The sequence below is a fragment of the Dipodomys spectabilis genome, unplaced genomic scaffold (assembly GCF_019054845.1).
Source record: "Dipodomys spectabilis isolate Male_0828 unplaced genomic scaffold, ASM1905484v1 ptg000030l, whole genome shotgun sequence".
In the NCBI taxonomy this organism is placed as follows: domain Eukaryota; kingdom Metazoa; phylum Chordata; class Mammalia; order Rodentia; family Heteromyidae; genus Dipodomys; species Dipodomys spectabilis.
In genome coordinates, this window is record NW_024870707.1 from 6,824,318 (window position 1) to 6,851,261 (window position 26,944).

Genomic DNA, 26,944 nt, shown 5'->3' on the forward strand with positions numbered 1-26,944 from the left:
GAAGAGGGATAAAAGATGAATGAGATATAATCCCTGTCCACTAGGAAAAAGACGCTAAAGGAAGACACACATCCAAGGAAGCATGTATGCTGTACAATGGACAGAGGGAAAATAGCATCATGAACTGATTCTGTGATGATGGCCTAATGCAGAATTTCTCTTCCAGGCCATGAGAAGCCTGACTTCAAATACAGTGAGTTCTGCCATTGCTGGGGCAGCCTCTTCTTCCTTGCTTATAGCCTAGAGGCCCTGGGGACTGCTTCTCCACCTTGTAATTCAGGAAAGGAGCATCTATCTCTATCGCCTTATTCAGAGTATCATCATTCAATACATAAAGACAGGACTGCCTCCTGGCTGGGGTCAGTATAACAGTAAGCGGTTTCAGATTGAATATCCTGCCGTGTAAAAACAACATGTCTCTTCTTCACCCAATTGCTGCTTTTTCAGCAGTTTCTGTTTCCTATTTGTCTGGATGTCTAAGTCACACAGAAACAATTCTTGATTGGAAGAGGCCTGTTACCAGACTGAGTGATATGGTAGATCCAGTGAAAAGAAGCAAATCAGAAAAGGACAATGGAAATTATATCCCCAGAGTGTTCTTTCATAAGCTTATAAGTATTCCAACCTCAATATGTTGAACTGTCAAAATGCTCCTTTTTTAAGCAGGCATTGTTTTCAAATATAGGCAGAAACATTTTCTTTATTGAAATTATTTTTGAACTTCAGAATCTCTCTCTTAAGGCTCTTTCCTGGAGCTGAAGAACTTAATTCTTAGAGATGCTTATTTTTCTAATTATCAGTGAATTTAAGTATATAAATGAAGCAGAGTGGGTAGCCCAATGGGAAAGTGTTTGTTTAGCCTAATAATGGCTCTGGATTTGATCCCTAGCAATGAAGAATGAATGAACCAACCAAAGAAAGAAAGAAGCAAAGAGAGAAAAGGGGAGGGGGAAAAGGGAGGAAGGGAAGAAGGAAGGAAGAGAGGGAAGATAAGAACAAGACTAGTGCATGCCTATATATGCTACAAAAAATTGAATATTAAGTCCAAATACATGATTAATATATTTTGACCCAGCAAGGCTGGCAAAGAGGGTTAGTGATAAAAGCCAGCTTATCAATACTACAAACTTGTGGTACTCTAAGAAGAAATTTACAGAGATAAGAGGAGACAAAGGCATTATCTCTCAACTCCCTGAGTGCATCTGTCTTATAATTCTAAGAGCATTTTTGCACTCACATCTGCCTGAGTCTATCCATATGCCCTAAAAGTTGCTAAAAGCAGTCATTCTGATCCAGGAGACTGAGGAAGTAAGAGAGCACAGAGGCCCATTGGGTTAGAAATCAACATGAGAAATCCCAGGAGATAGTATAATCATGGTACAAAAAAGACAAGGTAAAGGAATGAGTATTAGAGAGTCATATTCCCACTGGAATAATTGGTGTTTATTTCAATGAAATCTAATCTCATTACAACAAAATGCTTCCCACTCAGACAAGGAGATCCAAAAAGAACTTCTTGAAATAACTAAGTTGTAACAGAGCAGACTAATCTGATCCCAACAGTTACCTCCTTTTCATTTAATGCAGCTATAACCTAGACAAATGTAATAGATGAATAAACATCATATATATAGTTTTTTAATCTATTGTTTTATATACATATATATGCAGGATAGATAGGTAGATATAAACATAGATATATTATTGATTGGGGGGGAGAAAAAGGAAGCTAGAAAGAAGGAAGCAATCAAGAAGGAAAGGTGGCCTGGTCATCATTGTTCACACATGTAATCCTAGCACCTGGAAGGCTAAAGAAGACTCTCTGTAGTTCAAGGACAGCCTGCGGTACATGGTAAGACCTTGTTTCAAAAGAAAAATTGTCCTATGTTCCAGAATCTAAGAAGAATTATAAAGTCAAATTATCAAGTAAGTGGTGAGAAATTTGGGTAATTTGTACAAGAATATTTGTGTTAAAGGTGAGGGTCATAAAGCCTTAATGCCTAGGAAAGGTTTCCATTTTGCTACAACTACAGGAACTTACACTGAGTTCCTTGGAAAAAAGTTAGAAGCTCAGACTGAATATTTACCCAATATTTGAAAATAAGATGAGGAAATAGCTACTCAATGTTCTGAGGAGTTGAATGAAATCTTGCTATCTGCTCACTAAGTCTTGAGCAGGCAGAGTATCCAAGTCACACATAAAATAGGGGAATTTCAAACAAAGGAAGTGTGCTAGTCAAGCTTTGTGTTGCTAGGGACATAAACAACTTGAGGGGGGAAAGATGTACTTATTTTAATTCAGACTAATTTTTATTTATGTTCATCAGCATCAATTAGTTTTTCAGAGGGTTTCATTTTGACACGTCCATATACACATACAGTGTCCCTTGATCAGACCCATCCCTTCCATCACTCTCGGGTATTCTCACCCCCTTTCATGCTTCCCAAACCAGTTGAACAAGCTTCATTGTTCCATTTTCACACATATGCATAGCTTCAGAAGTTTCAGTCCCTGGTCCATCACCTTGGATGAAGCCAAACATCATGGAAGTGGAAGTATGTGGAGGAAGAGGCTGTTTATCTCATGATAGCCAGGAAGCAAAGGGAGGGGAAATGGGATGCAGGCAGAACAAGGCCTATCTTCCTAGGGCACACCCTCAGTGATCCACACCCTCTAACTAGATCCTACATTCTGCATGTAAAAAAAGCATTGAAATCAACAGGAAAATAATGGACGCAACCAGAGAGAAAGGCAAATTACAATTATCTATAATTATGTGAAACACCAAGGTTCTGATATGAAAAAATCAGAGAAGAGAAATAAACATTTTTTCCTGTCATTTCTTGTCCCTGTTGGAGGAGCTTTCATCTCCCAGGTTACTTGTGTCAGGTACTAACCACTGATACTCTCCAATTTTCAGTATATTCTGCTGATGATATTTGTCTTCAGTGTGCTAGAACTTTTGGTAGCTACCTATGCGTCTGTCTTTTGGTGGAAACATATCTACTCCAGCAATACCAAGGTGAGTATGCTAAAATCTTCTATGATACTTACTATGTTCCAAGTCTGAGCTACAATCATCCAGGTCCAGACAGTGTCACAAAGAATTAATAACTGGTCATGAGAAGCATGTAGCAGATAACTTTTATAGTGCAATAAAAAAGTTTAATAAGTGGGTTTCTACAGGAGGACTCCCTACTCATCTGAGATCAAGGTATATATAGAGAAGTAGATCATTAGATATTACTTTATATGAAGCTAGCTCGCTTTAGAAATCATCTGGCCCAATTCCTCATGAAGAACTACAGCTTGAATGAAATTGCATGGAGAATGAGTTATACAATTGAGCTGAAGAACTTCTAATCATGAACACAGCCAACTACCTGCCTAGATTCTCCATAGCCAAGTCTCCTTGCTAATGTGATTTTACAAGCATTTCTCTATTTAGTTTATGCTTTCCAGTACTTTTGCTTACTTCTTCTTAGCATTGTGTATATGTGTGTGAGAGAGAGAGAGAGAAAGAGAGAGTGTGTGTGTTTGTGTATACTGGAGCTTGAACTCAGGGCCCTGGTACTGTCCCTTAGCTTTCTGGTTCAAAACTAGAACTCTAACACTTGAGTCACAGCTCCATTTCTGACCTTTGGCTAGTTAGTTGGAGATAAAGAATTTCATGGACTTTCCTGCACAGGCTGATTTCAAAAATGTTTCTCAGATCTCAGCTTCTTGAGTAGCTAGGATTGTAGTTTTGAGCAACCAGTGTTTGGCTCCTCTTAGATTATGACCTTATCATTTTTAAATGCTCTCATTTCTCTTAAAATCTATAGTTAATAAAAGAAACATTGTACTGAGTTTGTGCAAATTATAATTCTAATGATGATCCTATCAGAAAATAGCAAAATTATTACTAGGCTATAGATTATCACTGAATTAATATTATTATGCTAAAGTTAGAAGAACTACTACTATACACAATTGGGATAAATTATAAATAAATAATTTTTAAAACTTCCTCAAATCAAATATTAAAAGTTACTGTTAGTCAGTTTCCCTGTCATTTACAAAATACTTGAGAAAGTCAACTTAAACAAGGAAAGATTTACTTAGGTGCATAGTTCCAGAGGGATGGCCATCTCCAGTGCTATTGAGACCTGTGACAAGGTAAAAACATCATGATGGAAGTCTATGGCAGAGGGAAGCCAATCACGTCATGGTGGCCAGGAAGCAGAGAGAACAAAAAGCCAGAGACAAGATTTATCTTTCAGAGGCACACTACCATCAGTGACCTATTTCCTCCAACCATCTTCATATCCTAATAACATACTCAGCTATGAACTCATCAGTGGGTTAATTCATTATAGAGGTCACACTCTGATTGTCCAATCTACCAGCTAAAGACCAAGCTTTTAACACATGAGAGCTGGGGGCGTGGGGCAGGGGGAGGAATCATTTCATATACAAATCACAATAGGTACTTACACATTTTATTTTTTCTAGAGTACATTATCCTTACCTCAGTCACATGAGCAAATCTAACAAGTCAATAAGAGTTCGTTGTGGATACAAGTTACCCTCAATTCAGAAGAAAACCTGGTGCAAATGGCAAAGTGTGACTAGACTTCTATAATCTCATTCATTTTGGATATAGAAATAAACTTTTAAAAGTTTTTTGTTATTTTCCTTACAAGTTTTTTTTAGTTTCTCCTGAAAAATAATTTTTCCAAGGCCCAGGTCACTAAACTGGTATAAATAACTTGATAAACTTCTGTGTGGAAGCTAAGCATAAAACGTTTCATCTAGCTCTATATATTCGAAGGAAAAAGTATATTCGAAGGAAAATGTAAACTCTTCTGCTCATAGGAATTAGTTAGGCCATGTGGCTATGCAGGACCTATTTCTGTTTTATTTTTGTACTCATAATGCTTAAATTAGATATCAGAGATTGTATAAACTTCTTAAAAATTCATTGAAAATATGATTCACTTATTTGATGACTCTATTCTTAAATAGTTGTATTCAAAGTTAATAGTAAATCCTACAAATACACTCATTAAAGTGCTAGAAATAAGACATAGGACATGCTAAGAATATCAATTACTGTAGCATAGAAATGAACATGACCTAAACAATATAGCTCGTAATATTATTCCCTGGGTCTAGTCATTGGGTCCCATCCCAACAGAAATGTCTACACAAGTAGCCCAAATATACAAAAGTGGTCATAGTAATACAACAGACTCCAAATGAATATTACCTGGATGTCTATAAACACAGGACAAATACTGGTATGTTCAAACAGTACAGTATCATTCAGCAACACAGAACAAACAGCAAACTACATGCAGACATATAAATCAATCCCATGACAATTATTTAAGAGAAAAATCTATGTAAAAATTAGCAAATGCCCATGATTCTATGTACATAATATATAAATGCAAGCAAAATTAACATATAGTGTTAAGAAGCGCGTAGTGGTTAATTTGGAGCATAGTTGTTGGAAGGGTCTCTGGTAATGTTCTTTTTTGATCTGGATGCTCATGTTGTATATTTGTAATCTATGTTCTCTCATTTCTTTATTACAATTGAACACAACACTTTGGAAAACAAAGCCAGTAGTCTTTGATCTCTTGTTCATGTCTAGCTTTTTAAGTCCTCTCATCTCTCTTTTCACAGTCAGGTCCACTTAAAAAAAATCACTTCCCCACCCCCCCAACCCTGGAGTTATCCTTGATTCTATTTCTTTCTGCGTTCACACGTAACCTATCACTACAAGCTGATCTAGAGTCCGATGACTCCTCCCCACTTCACTAGTACTCTGATCCAGCACCTCACTGACACCAGCGCAATGATAAACCAATGGGCAACACTACTCAGCCTGTTCTCCACGTGGTATGCAGCAGGACTTTTCATTAATCAGGTAAGGTCTTTCTTTCACCAAATCCTTTTCTTTTCATTCCAAATAAAAGCCAACATCCTCAAATGTCCATATGAGATCTGACTCCTCATTTCTTCTCTCATCTTCACTCTCACTACTTTCCCCTTTGCTTCTTCTACTCTGCCTTCATTGTCTTTTTTCTAGAACACAACAGTCTTTCTGGAGGAGTTTTATTTTTTTAGGTCCCTCCGTCTGGAATGTGTTTCTTGCAAATGTTTCCATTATTTGCTTTCTTATTTCTTTCAAGTCTTTTCTTCAAACATCTCAGTCACAGTAAGAATTTTCCCCACCAACCTATACAAAACTGCCACCCCCTCCCTTCACTGCATTTTTCCCATAGTACCCACCACCATTTTACACACAATGTATTCTATGTATACCTTTATTGTATATCTAATATATAAGTCCAAAAGATGTATCAGTACTCACTACTCCCTTCTGAGGTTTTCAGCTTCTATTGGACCATCTGCACAAATCAGAATGTGCTCATTTTTAACAAAGATTAAAGAACCTTGGAGATTTCTTTTCTTCCCTTAAGCTAAGCAATACAAATAAAATTAGATGTTATCCAGAGCCTATTTCTTAACTTCCCATTTTGTTTTATGATTTTATTCTTATTAATTCAAAGAGCATCTTGGCTACCAAAGTGTTGAAAAGATGCATCAGCCTCCAGCCTCTATCAGTAGATGGGTGACCATCTACTCAGTTTCTCAAGACAGACATTTAGGAGTCATTCCTGAGTCCTTTCTTTGCTTCATTGTGTCATTCAGTGAGAAACTAATCAAGGAAGAATCACAACAAGATTTAATGAACTCATGGCAAGAAAGTATAGTTTTAATCAAGTCCAAGAAGATACGTCTGATATTTAGTAATACTGGATAGGTATCTAGATAAATATATATATGTTAGAACCCTGAGTTCTGACTTTTGACTTTAAAAAGAAACCTCCAGTATTGCCAAAAGATAACCCCAAATGCTGAGCCGTGCATACTCAGATCCTCATCACAAGCTCTCCCATCAGTTCTCTTACCTAGACAATTCAAGTACGTTTATCCTCACTGGTCAGAAGAAATAAGCAAGCATGTTGAGAAAGAACTGAGAACATCTCCTAGATCTGTCAATGCCCAGTCTACAAAAGCCAGGGCCATTAGTCACACAGTCAGAATGAAATAAGATTTTCTCTTATTCTGGTAGCAACCTGAATATGCCTAGAATTAGGTTTTCTCCCAGTTAAGCCTTCAAGTGAAAGTACAGTATGGCCAATATCTTGATTTCAGCTATCTGAGATCATGAGCAGACATACCCTGCTAAGCTGTGACTCAGCCCATAAAAATTAGTACATAAAACTATGGGTTGTTTAAGCCATTGAATTTGTATAATTAGTTATGCAGATAAACTGAAAGATATCAGGTTATTGCCTAGAATCTGAAAAATGAAAAGCTCAACTCTGAGCCATATTTACACGTTAGCTCCACCACTTACCAGCAGTAATGGTGATTCTCAATTTCCTCGTTAAAATAGGTATGAATGATAGAACCTGCTTTCCAAAAGCTGTTGGGAGGGTACTAGGTAGCACATATAGAAGGATACATTTAGAGAGGAAATATATATCATTGTATTTTTGAGGAGTTCTTGGCTCATCCTAACTGTTGGTTACCTGTCAAACTTTTAAACTCAAGTAAGGTTAGACTACTGCAGTTTGAAGTAGAATACCAAGATAAAATATCATTTCTACTTAAAAAGTTTCCATCTACTTGTAGCTGTTCTATAAAGACTATGAAATTCTACCACTCTATGGAATAAGTTAGTTCTTGTCTTCTGTTCTGAGTCTACAGAGAGAAATACTAAAGGCCCAATCTTTGATGAACTTGAAAGTAAGAAAAGAAAGAAAAAGGCACAAGTTGACATTTGTTACCTGGTTAAAAATATATAATTAGATGAATTATAAAATACCTGACACAGAATTGTGTATTTCATGCATAGTCTGCATGAAGGCAGCTCTTTGCCATCATTTTAAATGAGTACGTATGTCTGTAGATGTGTCTGTTCATATGCATATACGTGCCATTTGCCAACCCAAACTCCCATTCAAGCTCTCTAAAATGCAAGTCAAAGCAGAAACATAATAATAAACATTTTAAGCTAGGCAAAATAGTATAATTCCTCAGTCATCAAATAGTCATAATGCTTGGTCACTAACCAGGGAATTCTGTGCAGCCTCTGGCTTCAGCAGTCATTCTAAAATAGAATAGTTTAGCCTCAAGGAAGATTTAACAATGTTTGGGCATAATTTTTTTTTTTTTTTTTGGAATCCGGTCATGGGGCCTGAACTCTGAATCTGGGCGCTGTCCCTCAGCTCTTCAGCTCAAGGCTAGCATTCTACCACTTGAGCCACAGTGCCACTTCCGGCTTTTTTATTTTTGCTTATGCGGTGCTGAGGAATTGAACCCAGGGCCTCAGGCATGCAAGGCAAGCGCTCTACCACTGAGCCACCTTCCCAGCCCCTGGACATAATTTTTTAGAAGTTAGGAACAGTCTCTAATGTACTACTGGTATCTAAATGAGTATAGGCTGGAATGTACTACTGGTATGTACTACTGGTATCTAAATGAGCATGGGCTGGAGACACTGATGCACAGAACTCCCTACAACAGAGATTTATTGGTCCAAATGCCAGCAAGGCATAAAAATTGTGAACTCCAGGGGTTCATGTTTGGCATAAGCTAGGAGTAACATCTGTATATATTGTGTATGGTTATACGAAACCATTTACCTCCATGATTTAATAGTCAAAAATCATACATTATAAGAACATAAAGAACTAATGTGGAAAACAGAATTCTGAACAGCATATTATGTTTCTTTTGTTAGTATTTGATACAGTGTAGATATAATATAGGCTTCTATACTGATATTTGTATATGATTATCAATTTTATCTTGTGTTCACTGTATGTCAATAAACAAACTGAAGATCTTCTGGATTACTGATTCCTTCTCCAGGAAGTGACGGGGTTGGGAGCACTCTAGAATTCTCAGATTCTATGACTCAATGACTGAGATTCTGTGATTCTAGTATGGAGTGGAGTAATTGCTATGGGCACATTGCAAAGGACTCCATGTGACACTGGTAGAAAAGGAGATCATGATTTCAGCCACGATATTCACTCACATATTCTCCTAGTAAAATTCCGCCAGTGAACCATGGAGTCACCATCCCAGGAGAAAAGAGGGACCCAAGTCATCACAATAGAACCAAATGAAACTGTGTTAACTGCCTTTCCTTACAGACCACACATCTCTCTGCTGGATATTCTAAAGGGGGAGCCAAAACTCTTGGGGGTAAGTTCTCTCCAATCGTGGGTCATCCTGGAAGGGAGAAAAAGAAGATTTGTCTTCATGTTTTATCCTCAGAAACACCACTAAGTGATCATTTCCAGGGAAAGAACAGATTCCCTCCCTCTTTCTTTTCCCTGCAATGTACCTTTTTTGAATCATAAGCATGACTTAAAATAAACATCATACATTCTTTGATATTAATATCCAAAGCACTATAGCAAACCACAGATAGAAATTTATTTACACATATGCAATTTTTCATCAATAATGTACCTAAAGGAGAGCTGAATACACAGTCCTAACCTTGCCATGAAATCATTCTTTGTGTGGTGCTATGATGGATAGGCCTGGGGATAAGATTGAGAATGCTAGAGGAAAAATTTGGCCCCAAGAAAGACTACTGGCCCTACAAGACCATTGCATTTTCCATCTCCTGCAAATATAAATGTTGAGAAGCTAACTAGATTATTTGCATTTCTAGTCAGACGCTTAGATGGAGAGCAGATGAGACACAATGTCCACTATCAAAATGTCATCTATCAGCAAACTCATCATATTCTAGGAATTAACATAAGCCTAATTTCAAAAGCATATATGATTGGCCATCCAAATCTACAGGTTCCACAACCACAGAGTCAGCCAACCATGGATCAAAACATTCAAAAAAGTTATGCCTGTACCAAATGTATACCCACTATTTTATTCTTGTCACTATTCCCTAAAAAATACAGTACAACAATTGTTGTTGTAGCATTTGCATTCCCCTAAGTATTATAAGTAACCTGGCAGTCACTTAAAGAATATGGGAGAGATAAATGGAGATGAAGTAGGGGAAGGAAAGGAAAGGCAAAGAAGGGAAAGGAAAGGAATGAAGGAAAGATGGAAGGGAGATAAAGAGAGGAAATAAAAGAAAAATGAGAAATGACTATGAGAGGATGGAGAAATTATGCCATTTTACATAAAGGACTTGAACATCACAGTCGTGGGTAGAACCAATCTTCTTACCCCACTGCATTCCCATGCATACCAAAGGACAACTTTATTAGTGTAGAAACTGAAGAGGAGCAGGCTGTGACGGTAATCCTAAAATGCTGTGCTCTAAAAGTGGAAATAAATATAAAGCAAATAGCTTGGAGTCTCTGCTCCCAAAGTTTATGGTCCAGGGCAGCCAGATGTTCAAATTTGCATGATACAAAATAAATTGGTAATTTGAGGGGCTGTACAAGGGTGAGCCAAGCACACAGTAGGGAAAGACATTTGGGGTGAGGCTCCTCACATTCTGAATATAGCTGATAGTGGCGAGAAAGACATTCAGACCTAGGGAAATATGCAGTAAGCACAAAGCATGCCTTGGGGCCCCAGCAGCCTCCAGGCCTTGGGCACTGGTAACCTTCTGCATTATTTCTCCACACAGGCTATCCAGATCCTGCTTGCTCTGGTCATTATGAGCCTTGGAATTATATCTGTCCTCACTTTCTCCAAAAAATTCCCCCTCGTTTTCCTCACAGGATACCCATTCTGGGGAGCATTAATTGTGAGTACTGTGCAGTAAGAGCTTTTGAGGCTTTGCTATAAAGGCTAGTGTGACATACATGCCCCTCCAGAAAACCAAAGAGGCAGTCCCCTCCATGACAAAACCTTTCGCTCCTCTGGGTCAGGTACTGTTCTCCTTTCCATAACAGCGACCCCTACTGGGCAATGCTTAGAGGGGTCCGAAGTCCACGCTATTGATCTGAAAGAATAGGCAAGTACGTGGTTTTCTCCTTTGCAAATAAGGAAACTGAGTTTGAGAACAGGTCATAGCACCAAAATTCCAGTCTCTACATGTCATGTCAAGACTCCAAGCCCACGATGAGCCCAAGATATCCCAAGGAAAATAGCAAACCCCACAGAGGAGATACTTATCTCTGAAGCATTAATACAAGTAAGGGCTTCCACCTTGGGTGACTTTTCCATTTCCCTGCTTGGTACTAGAGTATGTTCTGAAAATAAGTTGACACAAGGCTTCAGAACCCATTCTCAACTTGAAAAAGGGTCTTCCCTGAGAAAGGCCCCCTCCCTCTGCTCAGAACACATGCAGCCCCCTCCCACCTCCTTCCAGGCCAAGAACTCAAGAATAACTCTTTTTATTGAATCCCTGCTGGAGCATACATCTTGATAGTATATTCTGGACATTACAAAGGGGTTATTTCCCCAGTTGTTGCTGGAAGACAATGCCTATGTTTCTTGCTAATACATGGATGGAAAGGCCAAGACGTTCTGGGAGATTCCCACAAAGGTGATTTGTGTATCCTATGGAGACTGCACCATAAGGCAATCCCACTCTGCCAGGTGCCAGTGGCCTGTAATCCTAGCCACTCAGGAGGCTGAGATCTGAGGATTGTGGTTCAAAGCCAGCCCAGGCAGGAAAGTCTGTGAGACTCCTATCTCCAATTAACCACCAGAAAACTGAAAGTGCACTATGGCTCAAGTGGTAGAGTGCTCCCATTGAGCTGAAGAGCTCAGGGCAGCATCCAGGCCCAGAGTTCAAGCCCCACAACTGACACTAAAAAAGTAATCCCACTCATCACCTGTTAACTTTTGTCTCTTGTCTTCCGAACAGTTCTTTGTTACAGGATTACTCACTATGACCAATGGGAAATCAAATAAAATTTGGGTAAGTTATGTTTGTGATTTCTATGCCGTTTAAAATCTTTTCATTCTTTTATATCATCTCAATGTATAAACAATTTTGTGGTAAATTCTCAAGAAAATATGAATACATCAGATCTGCAGTTTAGATCATTCTTATTTGCTGATGCTGTCATTTGCGCTAGATATTTTTTATTCTGGCCAAGTAAACTGGTACATTCTTTATATCCCTCTAACTAAGTAGTTCTTACTTGGTAGTCATTTTGTCCCTTCTCCTAGGAAGTATTGAATAATGTCTAAAGACATATGTGCTTGTCATGACTGGATGATGGGATGCTATTGACCTCTGCAGTAAAGAAGCCAGAGATGTTTCTAGGCATTCTAAAATGCACACAGGAAAGCCTCTCAGCGTAAAATCAAATCACATGACCAAAAATGTCTATACTGTTAAAGAAATCCTGTCTAACCAAAATCAATGCATAGAAACCAGTAATTATCTTCCCTAGGCATGACTCCCCATATTAATGAAGGCTTTACGGGAGGCCTGCCAAGGCCCAGAGAAAAGAGTTTGGGCATTGATGCTGCATGGGTCTAGGACTGAACCAAGGGTACCATTCATTGCTGTGCTGAGTTAAAGATGAAGATCTTAGCTATAAAAGAAATAATGATACCCAAATGTTCATATTCCCTTCTAACGACACTGATCTTGTGAAGATCCTGGAGATCTGAGTCTTCTCTCAAAGCCATTTTATCTTTGCTTTCATAGTCCTCTGCCAATTTCTTCTAGAGGTAGTTACATGCCATAGAGAAATTCTCAGGCAACAGGAAAAGATAAAGGACTCCATCTTTCCAAAGCTGAGAAATATACTAAGGTTAATGCAAAACTCTCCCCAACCCACAAAAGGAACCATACAGATGAAATGGAAAATGGGGCAAGAATGTTGAATGGGGCATCAAAAGATCTGACTTTTCCCCACAGCTCTTCCACCAATGGTGGGATTGCTGCAGTCACAGCCAGGGCCTGCCTCACATCCTAAACCACCCTGGAAACATCGCCTCTCTGGAGACCGTACTTTACCAAATGTGAGGGAAAAAAACCGCTTGGCAAGAGCCAAAAATCTGAAAATTGAGCGAGATGACATCTGCTGACTCTTCCTCTCTCTATTTTTATATGCCATATTAAAGATTAAGCTTTAAGTCACAAGCATATGTCCAAGTCCCTGCCAACTAAGCCATTCCACCAAGAACAGACTGTAGACATGATTCACTACATTTCTTGCCACAAAAGACACATCAATAAAGGAATAGTAAGTACAGGCTGAAGTGAGACAGAAAGGATTTTTCAGTGTTGGGAGTGGGTATAAAGAAGAGAATAACATGTCCCTTTTCTCTTAAAGGAATGTATATATACATGCAGATCTTCTCAAGAAAGTCAACACCAACACAATGGGAATGCAGGAAAGAAATTGGATGGAGTGATCTGTACATCTTATACCTTTCATTTGATTTATTTATTTATTTTGCTGGTCCTGGAGCTTGAACTCAGGGCCTGGGCATTGTCCTTGAGCCTGTCCCTGTTCAAGGCTAGCTCTCTACCACTTGAGCCACAGTGCCACTTCCCGCTTTTTCTGTGTATGTGGTACTGAGGAATCAAAGCCAGGGCTTCTTGCGTGCTAGGCTCTACTGCTAAACCACTTTCCAAGCCCCGTGCCTTTCATTTTAGAACATGAGATCAACACCTTTAAATGCTGATCCAAATAGTTTATTATCTTCAAATAGGTCAGTGATTTTATGTGACTCCTCTGGGGAAATGAATACAAGTAACAAGATGGCAGAATGTCCTCTTCCTCATTATCTCGATGTCTCTGGAGCCTAATGCAGTGTGACACTAATTCAGTATATAATGTGTATGAAATAAGTCACATGATGTAATTTCTCATTTTTAAAGGTAGACACTAATATTTCAAAGGATTAAGCTAGGCACTGGTGGCTCTTACCTGTATTCCCAGCTGCTCAGGAGGCTGAGATCTGAGGATCACAGGTCAAAGCCAGCCCAAGCAAGAAAGACTGGAGACTCTTATTTCCAATTAACCACCAGAAAACTGTAAGTGGTTCTGTAGCTCAAAGTGGTAGAGCACTAGCCTAGAAGAGCTCAGGGGCAGTAACAAGGCCCCAAGTTCAAGCCCCATGACAGACAGACAGTCAGACACACACAGACACACACACACACAGACACACACACACACACACACACACACACACACACACACACACACACACACAGATTAGGTAATTAGTACAAGGTTCTAATGAAACTGGGACTCAAAATCAAGTCTGATTTCAAAGTGAAGATACCTTTCAACATACTACTACTTGCAAGTTATGAAAAAGTTACGATTTGCTAAAATTTAAAAATGAACATTTTTAAGCCAGGTGCTAGTGGTTCTGAGCCATTTGCAATTCTAACCGCTCAAGAGGTTGAAATCTGAAGACTGCAATTCAAGCTAGCTCAGACAGACAAATCTAAGAGATTCTTATGCCTAATTGACCAGCAAAAAGCCAGAAGTAGAGGTGTGGTTCAAATGGTAGGCAGCCTTGAGAAAAAAAAATCAAGCAAAAGCACAAGGGCTAAGTTCAAGCCTAGTACAGGGTCATGAACTCAGGGCCTAGGTACTGTCCCTGAACTTTTTCACTCAAGGTTAGTGCTCTACCATTTGAGTCAAGTTCTGCTTCCAGCTTTAGGCTTTCCCTGCCTAGGCTGGCTTTGAACTGCAATCCTCAGATCTCAGCCTCTTGAGTAACTAGCATTACAGACAGGCATGAACCACTAGCACCCGGCTCACTTACTCAGCTCATTTAGTAGTTTAGTCTTCTAACTTTGGTGAATCAAAATTTATCTCGCTCAGCTTTCTAGACCTTGACCTAATGAACCAACTCATCCCTATGAAGTATCTACAAAGAAAAAAGCACTAAGGATTTCTTACAAGGGATTTCTCATTTGGTGGAGATTTTAATTTATTGTGTGTTAAAACTATGTTCCAGGGACTATCAGTCATGATCATGAATGTCATCAGTTCCGTGGCTGCGTTGGCTGGGATTATAATCACCATTATCAGCTTTACACAGCAACACAAGTTCTGCCAGATGCCTTCCCTTGAAGGAATATGCGTTTTTGGTAAAACACTTCTTGTTGTAAGTGATTTTATCTCATGTATGATCCTATTCAAACTCTGTCCATAATACAATGGTGCATTAATTTTTATTCTAATAAACGAGGTTGTATCAACCTCGGTTGATACATATGAGCTAGTGGCTCATGCCTGTAATCCTGGCTACTCAAGAGGCTGAGATCTGAGGATTGTGGCTTGAAGCCAGCCTCACTAGGAAAGTCTGTGAGACTCTTATCTTCAATTAACCACAAAAATACTGGAAATGGAGCTGTGGTTCAAGGGGTACAGCGCAAGTAGAGTGGTAGAGTTCAAGTGGTATCCTTGAGCCTGGGACTGCACCCAGGCCTTGACACCAGATTTTGTTTTAAAAAAATTAAAAAACACCAATATACAATGGAAGAAATGTTTAGCAAGTGGGGTATTCTAATAACTTTAGGGCATAAATCACTTTATATAATTACTAGCAATTTTTTTCAATAAGAAAAACAAAATGTACTTTTGCCAAGATGTATACTTCAGACAATATTGTTTGTGTCAGAAGTAATAAATGACACTATTTTTAATCATATCAAAGATTTCAACCTGCCTTTCCCTCTAGTTCCCGAAGCAAGTCCTGGGTTCCATTCTATCTCTACCAGCTAGGATGGGAATAAAGCAGAGTCAAGGGGAAATTAGTTCTCACAATAAAGGAGGACATAAAAAAGAGCTATCAGTGACTGAATATAAGATCTTCTTTAGTCACTCATTTAAGGGGGCCAGGTGACCTTCTCGTACGTTCTGAGGCAAATTCTATATTGTATTCAGGTTACTGTGGAGTGCTAGAAACAAATACTGGATATGAAATTCTAATTTTATCCTTATACATGATACCATATTTTAATTCATATGCATTTAATTCATGTTTAGGATTCCACTACTCTCTATTATAGTGAGATATATAATTTATACATAATATAGAGTTATTTTGTGTGTATTATTTCCTTATATATTTTGATCATATAAGTGTGTATAATATATCTTATTCTATATTATATTATTTATGTAAATTAGAGATATCAGGAAGAAATTATATATGAAAAGAGTTAAATCTAAAGCTACATGAAATTCTGTTATTTCTTGCCTTCCCTGGATGGATATTGCAGGATAGTCTTCCTGCATAGAAAATCATGGAGAATCTAGGCCTGTTTTAACTTCTGGCTAAAACTAAGCTTAAAATATTAGGACAGTGAGCTATAGATATCGCATAAAGACCAATCCACTGTCTACATAGTCACCAGAGACATCATTTAAATTTTAAGGGAAGGGAGCTGGGAAGATGGCTCAGTGGTAGAGCGCTTGCTTTGCATGCATGAGGCCCTATTCCTCAGCACCATATAAGCAAAAAGAAAAAAGCCGGAAGTGGCGCTGTTGCTCAAGTGGTAGAGCGCTAGCCTTGAGCTGAAGAGCTGAGGGACAGCGCCCAGGCCCAGAATTCAGGCCCCACAACCGGACCAAAATAAAAATCATTCACCTATAGTTCCAAGCATGATCCTCTATAATTATTAAATATTGTCTATCCCCCAGAGGAAATGTATTCATGACTGCATCTTACTCTCTCTCTCTCTCTCTCTCTCTAAAAAAATTTTTAAAAAAATTTAAGGGAAGGAAAAAGTCATCACGATGCCATATGGCAACAATTCACTGTGCCACCAGTATCAATACTCTCTACTGTTTCTTCCTGTTGCACTCAAAATGGTGTTTGGGTCTATGGGTATAGCTATTGGAGGATGTTACTGCTATCTCAGAAATATATGCAAACTATATAATATCTAATGCCAAACTTGGTCATGAAGTATAAGGTACTATCTCTAAAGTGACACTGGTTTGTTTCCAAATGCTGTTTACTTTCCTTCCTTACTTGCAGGGAGCTTTGTCAATCTTATTAATCATCAGCATAGCAGAGTTCGGCATCTCTGTAACTATCGCATCCTTCAGAAGCAAATGCTGGACACATTCAAATAAGGTGCGTTCAAATGAGAACTGATCCCTATGAGATTATCCCAAGTAGCTTCCAGTCTCCAAGTGGGTGGAGGAGGATGCTCAGGTGTTGAACTGAAACTTCTAAATACAAGAAGGCCAGAGCAGGACAAGCTTAAGATTGAAGGTCCCCACAGCCCTATGGGACAACTATGCTTTCCGTTCTTACTGTCTACTGTTCATGCACAAGTCTTTAGCTCCATGACAAAACATAAAAAAAATCAGACTTAATAGGAATCCAAATTACTGTGACATGTGGAGCTTACATCTGGGTCAGAAGGGTACGTGAGACATACTTTTCTTACTTCCTCTTCCTATTTCCTCCTCCTAGAGAGGAAGTAGAAAAAAATATGAGGTAATACTAAGTGCCATTTATAATCATTACAGTTTGTATCTACCAATTGCATACTGAGTCAGTCATTATTATCATCACCAAGCACTAATATAATATCCTTATATTACATAAGAAGGAATGATCTAAGGTTAAATAATGTCCTCAGCTTTTATTTCATATGATCTTCAGTCATCACCTCTCTACTGAGGGAGTGACTGAACTGGTTAATTAAGTGTTTGATGAAAGAAATATTAAGTTAGACAGGAAAACACAGGACATAGGATTCTACTGTGGCTCTCTAGCTTCATAGTCTACAGGTCTATGACACTGTTCTCATTGGGGTGGCCGCGTTACATCTCAAAATCTCAGTCCCCTCTGTTGGAAGACAGTCAGCAGTAAGGATGAGTGATTTTTAAACAATGGCACCTAATAGCTGGAATAAGTGATAAATTATAATCCATGCCTCCAAAGCTCTCTTGGAGCAAATGAGTAAGGTAATGCCAATGAAAAAAGCCTAGAGATAAGTGAAAAATACAAAACTCTCTTCAAAGTGCCACTTGTCCCCACATAACTAGTGCTCTAATGGATGAAAACAGATGGCGTAGAAAACAAAGAGGGTGGAGAATGGCAATGTATATAATACAAGAATGTGTGGATTTGGGCTAGTCCTATTACCAACTAGATGAGCATAATTAATTCACTGAATACAAACTATGTAAAATAGAACAGATAGTCTCTTCCTACTCTGTAAAGAACTTCAGAAATGGCACACACTGATTAAAAATCAGCAGGCTCAACAGGCTAGGAAAAGATCTTTACCAGCAATACATCCAACAAAAACCTAACATCTAAAATATACAAGGAGTTCAAGAAACTAACCCCTCCCAAACTAATAAACAAATCACCAAATGGGCAAAGGAGCTAAGAAAAGACTGTCTCAGAAGAGGAGGTAAGAATGGCAAAGAAATGCATGAGTAAATGCTCATCAACCCTGGCCATAAAGTAAATGCAAAGCAAAACAACTCTGAGATTCCCATCTCACCCCATTAGATTGGACATCACCATGCAATCGGACAGCAGAAAATGTTGGCAGGGATGTGGGGAAAAAAGAACCCTACAGGCACTGCTGGTGGGAATGTAAACTAGTACAGCCACTCTAGACAACTAAACCTAGATCTCCCCTACAACACAGCCATACCATTCCTGGGCATCTACCCAGAACATCACAAACCAGGATACCATAAAGCCACTTGCATATTCCATGCTCATTGCTTCACTATCACAATAGCCAAGTGTGGAAACCCCAGATGCCTACAATAGATGACTGGATCCAAAAATTGTGCACCTATACACAATGGAATTTTACACAGCCATTATTAAGAATAATAATAAGGCATTTGCAGGAAAATGGATGGATCTAGAACAAATCATGTTCAGTGAGGCAAGCCAAGCTCAGAGAGACAGACAATATGTTTTCTTTCATATATGGAAGCTAGATTTAAAATACACTGCTACATGATAAACTATACAAGACTCTAAGCACTCACACAAAGGAGAGACCAAACAAAAATACTCTTAAGGGAGGAATGCAGAAGCAATGCCTATGTGCAGCATCTGATCATACAAAATAATAGTATTTAAATGAACTCCAGGAAATGGAAACAAGAGGTTTTTTCTTTGTTGCTGTCTACCTTTTCTCTTATCTTTGTCTTGCTTGTTCACTTATCTGTCTTTGGGAAGGGTAAGAGAGGCACTGAAATGGAAGGACAAATGGTGAACAAATGTAGCAGTGGTGTTCACTGGACACTATGTTGAAAGTGAACTGTGCAACTTGTGGGTGGGGATGGGAGAGAGCAAGAGAAGGGTGACATTGTCCAAAAAGAAACATACTCATTACCTGATTTATCTAACTGTAACTCTTTGTATAGAAGCTTTTATAATAACAATATTTTGACAGATCCTTATTTTTAGAAAGACTAGGACTCACTAACGTTTGTGTCAGATACTATTAGCTTTATATATAAAAATCAATAACCTTCTGTTGAGTCTAAAGGCAAATCCCAATCCCCTAGCCAATCATACCCTATAACAATATCTAACTGCGATGTTATCATACTATGTTATGTCACAACCCTATCCTTTCATAACTGTTTCCATTGTCTCGCTATATGAATTGTCTGTCTTACCTCATCTTTGCCTAAAACATTCCTATTACCTGTTAATATTCATAGATTAAAATTCAAATCCTGACCCTAATGAAATTAGGTCATCTATGTTCCCTGAAAGCACCCCTTTTATTATTTGTTATATTGGTCTGCCAACAATTGTGAGTACTGTAAGGTCAAAATTCACATCTAATTATTTTTGATGACTAATATTTAGTCCTCTATGTGACCAATAAATCATGTGTATTACTTCTTGTCTAAGCTTGAGTGTAGTATTTGTTCTTATCATACACATACATACTACATATATACATATATATTAGGCAGATATGTATATTTGATGACTATATATATATATATATATATATATATATATATATATATAGATGGAATTTTATAGCAAGAAGATGCAATCAAAGCTTGCCCGGCCACTATGCACATCAACCTGGTATTGCAATACCCCCAGGAAAAAAGTGCACCCTTAGGGGACTGAATTAAAAAAAAAAAACTTCATACTTGAATACAAACTGGATGATTTCAAATGTCTTATAAAGTTTATAATATTAAGCATGGAAAAAATATTTGTGATGGTATATTTGTGACACCAAGGGGTACTGACTTGTCCCCAATAATGCCAATGAACTGATGACAGGACGGATATTATTTTTTTCCAACTCCTCATCTAGATGTCAGTTCCTATCTACAGTCACAACTAAAGATTACCAAAAAAAAAAAATTGGAGAAGTCAACAGGAAAATTTCATCAAAGATGGTTCTGTCTGTTGCATTAATGCCCTCTTCTCCCTGTTTTACAGGTTGTGTTTTTCTTGCCTTCAGATGTTATTCAAAATGGTGAACAACCTGCTCCCAAAGAAAATGCTCAGATACAATTTGAGCTTCAAGAGGGCAGTCACACTGATGGTACTTCAAACATACAAACCGTTTTCTTTGGAGGCTACACTTTCTACAAGTTGAGAGTCTCAAAAAATCCTTTGCCCTCCCAAGAAAGATCAGAGCCAAGTGAAGAAGACAGGACAAGTTCCCATGTACTTTCTGTTTTAGAAGAGCAACAGGAAAGTATACCTCTACCATCCAAGTCATCACAGGAAGAAATTGAGCCAGAACCCACATTAGAGGCAAGGTCCTCAGAAAGCACTACACATTCTCTGAAAGGCTCTGTAAGTGAACACATAAATGATTTAGAATCTACTCTAGTACAACCCTCTGAAACACAAGACCAGCTTCCGGACCTGGACTCACTACTCCAAGGGCTCGCAGATTCATTGCCCAGTGACTTGCCATCTGAACTTCCACTCTCACAATCCCTATCAACACAAGTCTTGCAGTCTGAACTTTCATCATCCCATCTCATACCGTCAAGTGATATGACAACTGAAGACTTGCCCTCTCTGGAGGAACCACCTCAGGAGGAACCACCGCAGGAGGAACCACCGCAGGAGGAACCACCGCAGGAGGAACCACCGCAGGAAGAACCACCAAAGGGGGAACCACCGCAGGAAGAATCACCAAAGGAGGAACCACTGCAGGAAGAACCACCAAAGGAGGAACCACCAAAGGAGGAACCACCCCAAAAAGAGCCACCCCAAGATGAACCACCCCAAGATGAGCCACCTCAAGATAAGCCACCCCAAGAAGAACCACCTCAAGTAGAACCACCTCAAGTAGAACCATCTCAAGAAGAACCACCTCAAGAACCACCACCTCAAGAACCACCACCTCAAGTAGAACCACCTCAAGAAGAACCACCTCAAGAAGAACCACCTCAAGAACCACCACCTCAAGAAGAACCACCTCAAGAAGAACCACCTCAAGAAAAACCACAAGAAGAACCACCTCAAGAACCACCACGTCAAGAACCACCACGTCAAGAACCACCACCTCAAGTAAAACCACCTCAAGAAAAACCACGTCAAGAAAAACCACGTCAAGAAAAACCACGTCAAGAACCACCACGTCAAGAACCACCACGTCAAGAACCACCACGTCAAGAAAAACTACCTCAAGAACCACCACGTCAAGAACCACCACCTCAAGAACCACCACGTCAAGAAAAACTACCTCAAGAACCACCACGTCAAGAACCACCACGTCAAGAACCACCACGTCAAGAAAAACTACCTCAAGAACCACCACGTCAAGAACCACCACCTCAAGAACCACCACCTCAAGAAAAACCACGTCAAGAAAAACCACGTCAAGAAAAACCACATCAAGAACCACCACCTCAAGAAAAACTACCTCAAGAACCACCACGTCAAGAACCACCACGTCAAGAACCACCACGTCAAGAAAAACCACCTCAAGAAACACCACGTCAAGAACCACCACGTCAAGAACCACCACGTCAAGAAAAACCACCTCAAGAAACACCACGTCAAGAACCACCACGTCAAGAACCACCACGTCAAGAACCACCACGTCAAGAAAAATTACCTCAAGAACCACCACGTCAAGAACCACCACGTCAAGAACCACCACGTCAAGGAAAACCACCTCAAGAAAAACCACGTCAAGAAAAACCACGTCAAGAAAAACCACATCAAGAACCACCACGTCAAGAAAAACCACGTCAAGAACCACCACCTCAAGAACCACCACGTCAAGAACCACCACGTCAAGAAGAACCACCTCAAGAAGAACCACCTCAAGAAGAACCACCCCAAGAAGAACCACCCCAAGAAGAACCACCTCAAGAAGAGCCACCCCAAGATGAGCCACCTCAAGAAGAACCACCTCAAGAAGAACCACCTCAAGATGAACCACCTCAAGATGGACCATCCCAAGATAAACCACCTCAAGATGAACCATCCCAAAATGAACCACCCCAAGAAAATGAACCATCTCGAGCTGAACCATCCAAAGATGAATCATCTCAAAATGAACCACCCCAAGAAATCCCATTCCACGATGAACTACCCCAAGACATTGCACCCAAAGATGAACCATCCCAAGATGAACCAGCTGAAGACATACCGTCCCAACAAACACCATCCCAATACAGTCTAGCTCAAGAAACACCATGTCAGGATGTTCCAAAGGACATTTCATACCAAGACACATCATCACACGATATACCACTCAAGCTAGACCTGGATCAGTCAGAAGATGAATCACTTTCAGAAATAATATATCAAAACATTCTAACAGAAGTCATGGTACAAACCCAGGAATGGAAATCTGAGAAGAAAGCCCATGGCATCAAGTCCCCAAGAAGACTTTCCTTTGACCAAAGCAAAGATAGGAAGTTCCAAAAGAGATATTCCTTAGACATACCAAGGAAAAATTTGCAATACCAAAAGAGATATTCCTTGGACCTGTCATCTCAAAGACGAAAATCCCTAGACCAAAGAATCAAATCCTGGCTGTTCCCAAGGAAGCACTCCGTGGATAAGCAAACACAATATAACCAAACCTCAGACCAACCCTCAGATCAGCAAACTGATGATCAGGTTAAAACTAAGCAGGCTGAAGATGAGAAGGTTGATGAAGATCAGCAGGTCCAGCAGGTCAAAAAAGAGAAATCTCAGGATGGAGAAATTCAACAGGTTGTAAAGGAGCCAGACAAACCGCCCAAAGATGAGGACCAGGAAGCAGATAAGGAGAAGCCTCCAAAGAAAGAAATCCAAGATCAGCATTTTGAAGACCAGAAATCCCAAGAAGACAAAAGCCCAGAAGGACAGTTCCAAAAACCGAGACCAGAAATTCCAGTGGAGAAACCTCGAAAGCCGTTCTGTCAAGACTGGAGCTATGGAAGCTTTGACTACCCACCCTATGAAGCCCAGGACAAGCAATCTCCATTCTGGACATCCTCATGTGGTCAGAAAATCCAAGACTGGAGAAGTCAAGGCTGGAGAAACAAAGACTGGAAAGCACAAGAATGGCAATTTGGAAAGCAGCATACCCTAAACTGGGGATGCCAAGATCTACTGGAACAAGAATCCCTAAGGCAGAAAGCACTCTCCCAACAAATTTCAACCCAAAGCATCACAGCCCAGCAAAACCTGGGCTGCCAATCACAAAACGTTCTGTCTCAAGTCAGTGAGTATCAAGACCAAAAAGGCACTGGATCCAGAGCTGTAAGTCAAGCTGTATATGCACACAGTACCCAGACAAAACTGAGCCAACAAGAGGACATGAAATCTGCAGATCTGATGTCAGATGACACCAGGTCAGACCATCAACCTTCTTGCAGCCAAAGCACATATCTAGCCTGTCTGAGCAGCATGGAATCTGACCAAGAAATTCAGAAAAATAGCCCAGCTTGCTCAGCTTCCAACAAAGATATGAATATAACTTCTTCCTCGAGTTATGCAAGAGATCAACAGCAGTCTGAAGAGTCTGATTAACACTCAGAAGTTATACAAATACCACACTGTCCCTCCCAAAATGGAACCAAATGAAGGGAAAACCAATATAGTCTTCCCTAACCTATAATCTTAATTATGATAAAGATCACCAGAAAATGAAGGGCATGTAGAACCCTCTAAGAGTTCCGTCTTAATTAAAATACAAGGACAACAAAACAAAAAAACGTTATATGTGAACTTTCTGGGGGTAAAGGAATAAATCTCATGTAAACATTTTGTCATCAAATTTAGTGTTTCAATTTATGAGTACCAATTCTTTTGAAAACAATATTTAATGAACCAACTTTTGATAGGACTAGTATTTTGCCTGCTACTTTGTATACAATATGGGGGTTCATAAAATTAACTAGGAAGTTTACTCGGGCTGTATAAGGACTCAAAAACCAAAGGAGTCAGCAAGGAATCAAACTCACTATGACCCTTCCCATTTTGCTGCTTCCAGCTCCCATTTATTGTTTCTCTCCAAATTTATATGGAAGATAAATACAACACATTTGCTCAATATTTAATGAGGTAGAATGTGGCAGTAAGCACAGTGAAGAAAAAGAAATACACACCTGGCAATGGGAAAGAACTCAGGGAAGGACGGCAATGCAGATGTTTCTAGAAAATATGACAGAAGCTCCTTCAGAACACAAAGAGAAATGAATCCTTTATGCTGTACTTCACCTGAAATTTCAAATCCCAAAACTCATCCTTTTCTCTCTTCATTCTGTCCAGCAATTATAGGAGAAAATAGTCAATGGTATTATCTTCATTAGTTTTCAAAAACACACTATCTTACACTGTGATCCAGTCCCTTGCTTATTAAAAGTGGTTGGCTAGCATCTGTGTCTTATGTCCACAATCCTGACTACTCAGATGGCTGAGATCTGAGCATCGCAACCTGAAGTCAGCCTGAGCAGGAAAGTCCTTGAGACACTTATCTTCATTTAACAACCCAAATGTTGGAAGTGGAGCTGTGGCTCAAGTAGGAGAGCGATAGCCTGGAGCAAAACGGCTCAGGGACAGGATTTAGGCCACAAGTTCAAGCGTCAGGACTGGCACACACACACACACAAAAGTGGTGGGTTAGGTGTATCCAGTAAAAACAGTCTGTAGATTTTATTGCCAGATTATGCCATGGACTACCAGTGCTCTCTTTACAACTACAAAGAATCATCATCTTCAAATGATGAAATTATATATGTATCTATATGTATATATGTTGGTGAAATTAAAATTCTGTCCTCCATCAAGAGTCCAAAGTATATCAGGGATCTTCAGAGAATAATCAATATTATCTGGATGTGGAAATCCATAAGTCAATAGATGAATGACTTGATAGGTAAGAGTGGTTCATGCTATCTTTCTCTACTATACACCAAACCATGCCCCTCCCCCAAATTCTAACATTGAAGGCCTAACTCCTAAAATGACCGTATTTGGAGATGGCTCTTGGAAGGCACTAGGGTAAGATGAAAATATGAAGGTGAGTGCCTGCCTATGAAAAGAAACTAGACACATTCACTTCGTGTGCGTGTGTGCATGCGTGCGTGTGTGTGTGTGTGTGTGTGTGTGTGTGTGTGTGTGTGTGTGTGTGTAGTGTGGTCCACTTGTGAAGAAAGGAAATGTCATTCAAGGAAATGGAAAGAAAGCTATAAGCCAGGAAGAGAGACATCACAGAGTTAAGTTAGCTGGCAGCTTGCTCTTTATTTTCCACTCTCCATGATTATGAGACGTTTCTGTTGCTTAACTCACCCAGTATATGGCACCTTGTCTTAGCATCTCAACCAGACTAACACGTCTATTATTTTTCTTAATGGGTGGCAAAGAAAGTGAGGGCATGCAATAAATAAGTGGGTGAAAGACTTAAAGAGAAACTTCTCTGAAGAAGAAAGAAGGATGGCCAATAGACACATGAAGAAATGTTCAACCTCCCTAGCCATAAAAGAAATGCAAATCAAAACAACATTGAGATATCACCTCACCCCAGTTAGAATGGCAAAAATCAAGAACTCTAACAACAACAGATGCTGGAGGGGATGTGGACAGAAAGGAACCTTACTTCATTGTTGGTGGGAATGTAAACTTGTTCAACCACTTTGGAAAGCAGTATGGAGGTTCCTCAAAAGACTTCACATAGAACTCCCCTATGACCCAGCAATCCCACTTTTGGGCATTTACCCAAATGTTTACAAACAAGACCACACTAAAGCTACCAGCACAACAATGTTTATTGCAGCATTATTTACCATAGCTAAGATATGGAACCAACCCAGATGCCCCTCAGTAGATGAATGGATCAAGAAAATGTGGTATATATACACAATGGAATTCTATGCCTCCATCAGAAAGAATGACATTGCCCCATTTGTTAGGAAATGGAAAAACTTGGAAAAAATTATATTAAGTGAAGTAAGCCAGGCCCAAAGAAACATAGGTCCCATGATTTCCCTTATTTGCAATATCTAGTATATGTATGAGACAAGCGGAAAAGGTCAGATAATGTGATGTCAGGAAAATGAACCCTTAGATATGTATTTTAATGTTTTTTTCTTTCATGCATGTGTTTCTAACGCATTTATAAGATTATCTCTTTGTTGCTTTGTATGTCCCTCCCCCACAGTATAACCCCTGCTTTCACTATATTTGATGTCTGTATAACTTGTGGAGGAGATGGGGAAAAGCCAGTTGTTTAAGGATACAGGTGGACCTGTTGCAACAATGAGAAGTACAAGTTGTCATGTCCAAAACGAGCTTTACAATGTCGGTGCGGGGGGGGGGGGGGGGGGGGGAAGGAGAAGGATTGGGATTAGGGGGGAGTGGGGAGGCTGGGAAGGGATGTGAAGGGTAAACCAAAGGAGGAGGCTGCAATGCTTGGTAAGAAATGTAAGCATTATCCTGCTTAAAAAGAAAAAGAAGATAAACTTCAAAAAAAAAAAAAAAAAGAAAGTGAGGGCATGGAAAGGCCATCTGTCCATATGA

The 26,944-nt window shown here is 39.4% G+C and overlaps 1 protein-coding gene and 1 long non-coding RNA gene across 2 annotated transcripts; both read left to right on the plus strand.

Moving 5' to 3' along the window:
* The first annotated feature begins 341 nt into the window (after positions 1 to 341).
* On the plus strand, positions 342 to 4,667 carry LOC122105163. Its single transcript, XR_006147006.1, has 3 exons — positions 342 to 371; positions 2,922 to 3,023; positions 4,496 to 4,667. It is a non-coding gene; the product is annotated as an uncharacterized LOC122105163 (long non-coding RNA).
* A 4,472-nt stretch (positions 4,668 to 9,139) lies between these two features.
* On the plus strand, positions 9,140 to 23,956 carry Ms4a14 (membrane spanning 4-domains A14). Its single transcript, XM_042675749.1, has 6 exons — positions 9,140 to 9,277; positions 10,689 to 10,808; positions 11,877 to 11,930; positions 14,948 to 15,097; positions 16,979 to 17,077; positions 20,405 to 23,956. Exons 1-6 carry the CDS (start codon positions 9,140 to 9,142, stop codon positions 23,954 to 23,956), a joined length of 4,113 nt encoding a protein of 1,370 aa, XP_042531683.1.
* The last annotated feature ends 2,988 nt before the right edge of the window (positions 23,957 to 26,944 follow it).

Bases quoted from the DNA above. Each gene is read 5' to 3' on its own strand.
- Ms4a14 (XM_042675749.1), top strand. From the start codon at position 9,140: ATGGAGTCACCATCCCAGGAGAAAAGAGGGACCCAAGTCATCACAATA. The intron at 10,809-11,876 runs GTGAGTACTGTG...TCTTCCGAACAG, and splicing joins CATTCTGGGGAGCATTAATT to TTCTTTGTTACAGGATTACT. The intron at 11,931-14,947 runs GTAAGTTATGTT...ACTATGTTCCAG, and splicing joins GGAAATCAAATAAAATTTGG to GGACTATCAGTCATGATCAT.